The 7393-nt window shown below is 43.9% G+C and overlaps 2 protein-coding genes across 2 annotated transcripts; both read right to left on the bottom strand.

Moving 5' to 3' along the window:
- Positions 1-1187: 1187 nt before the first annotated feature.
- Positions 1188-3919, bottom strand: LOC124870826. Its single transcript, XM_047369645.1, has one exon. The coding sequence runs from the start codon at positions 3630-3632 to the stop codon at positions 1188-1190; it is 2445 nt and encodes an 814-aa protein (XP_047225601.1). The 5' UTR covers positions 3633-3919.
- Positions 1291-7000, bottom strand: LOC124870827. Its single transcript, XM_047369646.1, has 2 exons — positions 5372-7000; positions 1291-1442 (listed from the first exon to the last, which is right to left on the bottom strand). The coding sequence occupies exon 1, from the start codon at positions 6968-6970 to the stop codon at positions 5618-5620; it is 1353 nt and encodes a 450-aa protein (XP_047225602.1). The 5' UTR covers positions 6971-7000; the 3' UTR covers positions 1291-1442; positions 5372-5617.
- Between the last annotated feature and the right edge of the window lie 393 nt (positions 7001-7393).

The following is a 7393-nucleotide window of genomic DNA, read 5'->3' as shown; positions in this document are numbered from 1 at the left end:
AAATTGTACCCAAAATCCCTTTCCAATGTGGGATCCTAGCTCTCTTTTGCCGTTTGAGCATTGTCTTCCTCTCTAATAATGGGCTGAGTGAATCATAAGTCGTGACTGTAGGTAGTAAATGAGCTAGATAACATACTCCAGACCAATTAGCAGGCAGATACAGATATGATCTGTTTCCACACATCCAAACCATGTTCTTAGGACACGAGAACCCATCTCTACTAGGAAAAGTAACAAGAACCCTGGTTAATTTACCTGCCATGCCATACAATTGACTTCCATTCGGTAAGGCTGTAAGATTAAAAGTTAACACAAAAGGATCTGGAGCCAAAGATTCTGAAATAGTATACGGATCAGTTCTGACAGGACAAGGTCTAGATGTATTACTGTGGATCAAGGCACATGAAACTGGTATAATAGTTTTACAACCCTCTGTCTTTCCAAGGAAATAAGGTGTGCTTTCCTCCTGAGCAATACAAATATCTGGATCTTTAATTGGATTTCTATTACCCCGAAATCTATAAAGAGTTCCTGTAGACGCACACGTTAAATTAGTCTCACTAGAAAATTTACCAACATTTCTGCTTTTCCGTACCGTATAATTCCTCACCCAAGGAAAAATGACCTCCACCAACTGGTTATCTGGAAAGAAAGTAGCTAGAGTATAAGCAGTATCAATAGGAACTGGTACCAAAAATGGTTGATCATTAATAGCATGTGGAATCAAACAACAAACATAGCAACTATCATTTCTTATCTTCCTCACGGTTTGATGCATCAGTTGCCACCAGACATTATCAGCATGATCATAGTAGTCAGAAAAGTGATGGATCTCTCTCCGAATCCGCTGATGAGTATTATTAGCACAATTCCTCAAATTAGCCTTACATTGTCTTTGCTGTACCTTTTCCCAAATGAACACAAGAGTTATAAAAATACTTGAAATACCAATCATTAGCATCAGAACAGACCATCGTCCACTTAACTGCATCGTGACCTTGAAGTGGAATGTCCTTTCTTCTGGTACTGAAAGCAAACAGTTTTTTCTCAAAGAAAACAAATTATAAACAACTTAAAAAAAAATTATAATAATAAAAAAAAATCCTGCTGCCTCTCCTGAGTGGCTTCTGCGCTTCAAGCTGCCCTGTTACCAGTCTGGTACAAGTGGGCGGTCGTTGGAAGCTCCTCTAGGTAGGAGGTTCAGAACCAGGATGCTGCTCGGGTGGTGTTCCAGTGAACACCTTGCAGTGCGTAAAATGGACCCAGGTGTCACGTTCCTGGACCTTTACGGCAGTGTGAGTCACCAGCAGAATTTGAAACGGACCTCTCCACCGCTTGTCTCTCCAGTGACGTCTCCTGGCATCTCTAATCAGCACCCACTGTCCTGGCTGAAACTGGTGCAGGGGTCTGTCAGCTACTGGGGGTAAGGCAGCTTTCACCGTCTGATGGGAGAGAGAGAGAGAACGTGACAGAACCTTACAATATTCCAACATGGAATGTTCAAAATGAGCAGTTGTTAGTGTACTTAGATTAGTACTCGGTCTTCCCCCTGTATTTGCAGGTCTCCCAAAAAGGATTTCAAAAGGACTCAAATTAGCTCTGGATCTATTTCTCATCCGCATATACATAAGAACCAGAGGGAGCGCTTTCGGCCAGGACAAACCTGTTTCTTCACAGCATTTAGCCAACTTATTTTTTATTGTTCCATTTTCTCGTTCTACTGCTCCACCTGATTGTGGGTGGTAAGCACAATGTGTCTTCAACTGGAAACCTAGAAGCTTACTAATTTCTTGCAAAGCTTTGTTGACAAAATGTGTCCCGTTATCACTGGAAATCACCTCTGGGACCCCCCAACGGGGAAGAATCTCTGTCAACAAAGACTTCGCTACAGCACTGCTGTCTGCGTGTTTTGTTGGAAACGCTTCAACATATTTAGAAAACATGTCCACGACCACTAAACAATATTTCTTCCCTTCAGCAGGTGTCAATTCAATGAAATCCATCATCAAATGCTGAAATGGGAACCGTGGAGGTGGATGTGCCGCCTGTGATTGTGCAGGAACCCTCGAGGGGTTGTGAGAAGCACAGATCAAACATCTTTTACAATAATTTTCAGCTACCACTGAAAACCCATTTGTATACCAGTATTTTTTAACCATATCCAGCATTCCCCCTTTGGACACATGATCCAAACCATGCGTCCATTTAGCAAACCAGGGAAAAAAATGTTTAGGCAGGCATGGTCTACCATCAGAAACATGCCAGCCAGAACTGCTGTTAAAGATACACCCAGCTCTTCGCCATTTTTCTTTTTCCTGTGAAGTAGCAAAAGATTGCATTTCAGGAACAGTGACACCTTGCGGATCAGTCAGAGAAAGAAAAGATTCATCTGAGGAGAAAGGCCTCAAAGCTGCGGTTTTTGCTGCCGAGTCCGCGGCTGCATTACCCCTAGAAACAAAATCAGACTGTCCTGTGTGCGCAGCACACTTAACCACAGCCAAACGTGCGGGTAACATAATAGCATCCAAAAGATCAGACACTTGTCTAGCATTCAAGATAGGTTTTCCATCTGATTTCAAAAAGGAGCGATGTTTCCACAAGGCCCCGAAATCATGCACCACTCCGAAACAATATCTTGAGTCTGTGTAAATAGTCACAGTCTTTCCTTCTGCCAACTTGCAAGCTTCAGTCAAAGCAATTAATTCAGCTGTTTGAGCTGAGTAATGCGCTGGCAAAGGACCTGAGCGCAAAACAGCTGAGTCAGAGCACACTGCAAATCCTACTTGGTTCAGACCCACTGCAGAACGGGAGGAAGACCCATCTACATACAAGATAAGATCAGGGTTAGTCAAAGGGGTGTCTTGCAAGTCAGGACGAGGGGTACAAACAACATTTAAGACAGCTGCGCAGTCATGACTTTCACCATCCTCCTCAGTAGGCAGTAGTGTGGCTGGATTTAAAGTGTTACAACGTTTAATTGTAATGTTGGGCATGTCCAATAATATTGAAGAATACCTCAGCCACCTTGCTGCTGATAGATGAGACGTCTTTTGTTCCAGGAGGATGATGGAAACAGAATGTGGAACAAAAACTGTCAATGGATTATATCCAACAACGTCACGTGATGCCAACACGGCTTTCTCAGCTGCAGCAACAGCTCGCAAACAACCAGGCAGCCCAGCTGCAACTGCATCAAGCTTACTGGAATAATAAGCCACAGGTCGCAATTTATCACCATGGGATTGCAACAACACAGATGACATGAAACCAGATTTTTCATCCACCATTTGAATAAATGGCTTGTCAGAGTTTGGTAAAGCCAATGCAGGCGCAGAAGACAGGGCTGTTTTTAAATCATTGAAAGCCAATTCTGCCTCATCTGTCCATTTAATTTTGTCTGCAGCTGCCAAGCTCCTCCCATATATTAAACTGGCCAAAGGCGCTTCCAGCTCAGAGTAATTCAGAATGTGAGCTCTGCAATAACCTGTCATACCCAAAAATGACATCATTTGTTTCTTGGTGACAGGTTTTGGGATTTTCAGAACAGCTTCAATGCGCTGAGGGGACAGTTTTCTGCTTTTATGTGAGAGAACATGACCAAGAAATGTCACTTCTTTCTGTACAAACTGCATTTTAGATCGTGAAACTTTGTGACCCTTCTTATGAAGATGTTGAAGCAGTTTCAAGGTGTCTTTCCTACACTGATCCTCTGATCCTGCTGATAATAATAAATCATCAACATACTGTGTAAGGACAGTTCCAGGAGACAGAGTCAAATCAGCCAAAGAGTCCTTCAGAGCTGTGTTAAAAATAGTTGGACTCTCTGTGTAGCCCTGACAAAGACGAGTAAAACAATATGGCTTCCCATCAAACTCAAAAGCAAACCAATACTGACTGTCCTTGTGTACAGGGACCGAAAAAAATGCATTTGCCAGGTCTATCACTGAAAAATATTTAGCTTCTGGTGGAATTTGTGACAGAATCGTAGAAGGGTTCGGAACTGATGGTGCCCGGGCCACAACAGACTGGTTGACAGCCTGAAGGCCCATGACAAATCTCCATTCGTCAGGCTCTCCAGGGGGCCTAATTTTTTTTACAGGGAACAACGGTGTTCTCACAGGTGAATTTGGACAGGGTACAATTACCCCAGCTTTAAGGAGGGAATCAAAAACGGGACGAATTCCCTCCAAAGCTTCCTTCTTCAATAAGTATTGTTTCTGACATGGCCTGTAGGTTGATTTAGGAATAACAACAACTGGCTCACAATCTGTAATAAGACCAACATCATATTTGTGAGCAGCCCACAATGAATCAGGCAGCTCTTCAAGATCTGCATCCGCAGAAGAAGCAGTAGCTAAAAACAGATGTGAATGTGAAATCAGTTGCACTGTACGATTACAGGAAACAACAGTGGGACAATGTCTTTTAAAAGCATTTTGAGAAGGAGACACAAACACATATGGGACATCTGTCTCCCTCCAATCCGTGGCAAGGAGACAACGTCTAACAAAAAACCCCACATCCTTCCATTCCATATTTTCAGACTTGGCCAATGATACATGCGGCACCGAACCAGAAACTTGAAAAAAATGCAGCTGTTCAGAGGTTAAAGTCACAGATAAAGCTGCTGTGTGATCATTCCAGTACATGTCAGAGAGGTGCACTCTCTCATTTGTAATTTTGTACCAACTGTCCTCATAATCAAAATCAGGTCCTTCAGATACATGTGAAGTACAATGCAGATCATCTGCACTCATTATCTCACTATCAGGTGTCACAGCATTTACTGCCAATGTGACAAAATGTTGAGGTACAGGACCAACTGGAAGCTTCCACTGATATGCATATAAAGGTTGCTCTGGGGCCCAATGTACTGCAATATAGTCATAGTCAAAGTCCTTCTGAGTGTGAACTGTCAGTCCATCAGGGTTTGAAATAATAGCAATATTTAATCTGCACATCAAATCTCTACCCATCAAATTTAAAGGACACAAAGGAGACACCAAAAAAGAGTGTTTTAACTGCACTCCCTGTGGAGTGGAACACTTTAGAGGAACAGAAAAACTTTCCCTAACTGTTTCACCTGAAGCAGAGACAGAATGAACATATCGACCACTCAGTTTTGGCTGCTCTTTGATACATTTAGCTGATAAAACAGAGTGTGTCGCTCCTGAATCTACAACAAAAGAAATTTCTTCATCCATCACCATCATAGAAAACATAGGCATTCTTTTAAAAGCAGGGTTCTGTGTATGGAGATACGTGCCTGGTAAAACTACGGAGGCACCTTCTAAGTGTAATATGGCCTCTGTAAGCAACCTATGTGAATCAGTATTTTCATGCAACTGTGTGTGTGTTTGTGAAACCTCACGCTCCTTAAGAGACCCCTCCTCAATGCGAATGACAGCCAGATCCAGGGTCCCGTCCTCCCCCCGTCAGTTACCGGTGTCCGGCTGCTGCAGTTTCTCTGGACATTCATTCCTCCAGTGTCCCAACTTTCCACATTTATGGCAAGCATCGGAGCGGGACCACTGTCCCCTTCCCCGACCCCTGCCCCGGCGTCCCCGGCCTCGTCCTCGAGGAAAAGAACCACGTTGATTTGTACTGTAATACAGGGTCAAGGCAGCGTTATGCAAATCAGTCTCTCTTTTGTCCGCTTTTTCTTCTTCCTGTCGTTGATAACATCATCGCTGTGTAAAGCATGTCTTTTCAGCTCCTCAAAACGCACCCCATGTCTCCAACCAACATAAAGAGTCTTAGTTTGTGCTGCGATCTCAGGGAGAAGTCCTTCCATAATATATCCACACAGCATCTTTTCCCAGGGGCCCAAAACGGTAAAGTCAGCGGGGCGCTCCATACCTGAATGTTTATTGAACGCTTCTTCCATCCGGTAAAGAAAATCAGCGACAGTCTCATCAGGACGTTGTTTAACTTGTTGTAGCACGGCACAATCACTCCTCTGTGGAAATTTTGTGATCAAGTCAGTGCACAAATGTTCTATGGCATTATACCATGGCCCATTACGATGATTTAAATCACCATTTTCACCTCCAGTTGTCACGCCAAGGCGCACTGCAGGATCTGGCAATCTCAGACCAACCAAATCTCCAGGTTTGATTTTTGCTGCAAGGAGCCGGCGAATTTCTGTGCCGGTGGGTCTCATTTCATGGCATAAAGCTTTAAATTCCGTAGCAAACTTTCTTCCGTCTTCTACGGGATCTGGAAGTAACGCGGCACTGGCTTGGATGTCTGCTGCAGTCCACGGTCGAAACACCAACTGAGGCTCATTTGTTCCGGCTACTTCCAACATAGGGCATTGATACTCTCCTTCCTCTTTTTTATCTTGTCCTCGTTGTCTTCCACTTCGTAGCCATGTAAACTCATGAAAACTAACAGGAGAGGAGAGGAAAGGTATTTTGTTGTCCTTTGATGATCCCGGTCGCTGCTCATCTGTAGGCTGGTGCATAATCACACCTTCCACTCCGCTGGGGCCGCTGTGCTGAGTGAGATCAGCCTGCACTGCAGGTGGATGTGTGGGTTGACTCACGGGCTGATACTGAAGCGGACTGGCGAGTTGTCCTGGCTGACTTGCGGGCAGATTTGCTGGTTGGCCCGCTGCTGGTTGGCCTGCAGCTGGAGGAGGACGGGAGTCTAGATCGAGGTCTGCCATCTGGAGGGCCCGCAACTCCGTCTGTAAAGATGGATATAGACAGGAGGGTGAAGCATCACTAGGTCTATATGGAGGTGGAAACGTGGGGTAATCAACGGCACAACCAGCATTGTCATACCTGTTTCCCACGTCCCCGGACAAATCTTTTCCCCCTGCCATCTGTTTCAATTCGGATTTTCTTTCCCTACGCATAGCCTCCGTAATCCATTCATTCCAACATTTTACCCATTTTTCTCTCTGATCTAAATCTTGTTTTTTAATCCTTTTTTTATTTTTTATTTTCTCCCAATCACCATCCATCAACTGTTTTATTTTATTCAACTGATTTACACTCAAACTTCCACCTTGTGGAAAACCAAACTTGTCCTCCCAAATTAAAGCACATGTAACACAATCATCTCCCCCTTTTTCTTTCATTATTTTATAAATCGCAGAGTCTGGAGAAGGAGACACCCCTGATGCCTTTGAGGTTCCGGAACCCATTTTGTTCTATTTACCTGTTCAGCGGCACGTCTGCCGACTGGCTTTTCTCCTTTATAAGGTGTAGAAAATTGCTAAAAACCACCCGCAAAACCCTGTGTTTTGCTTTATCTTATTGTTACCAATAAGAACCTCCCTGCAATTCCTTTTGCAGGGTAACCGGGCCCTCAGCTGATGTCCTCCCTCTCGCAACTCTGGAACCTAATTAATTAGTTAGGAGATGATGGTTAATGTGTAAAAAAC

This window comes from Girardinichthys multiradiatus, chromosome 7 (genome assembly GCF_021462225.1).
Source record: "Girardinichthys multiradiatus isolate DD_20200921_A chromosome 7, DD_fGirMul_XY1, whole genome shotgun sequence".
In the NCBI taxonomy this organism is placed as follows: Eukaryota; Metazoa; Chordata; class Actinopteri; order Cyprinodontiformes; family Goodeidae; genus Girardinichthys; species Girardinichthys multiradiatus.
The sequence above is the reverse complement of the archived record's forward strand: the minus strand, read 5'-3'. Positions and strand labels throughout refer to the sequence as shown.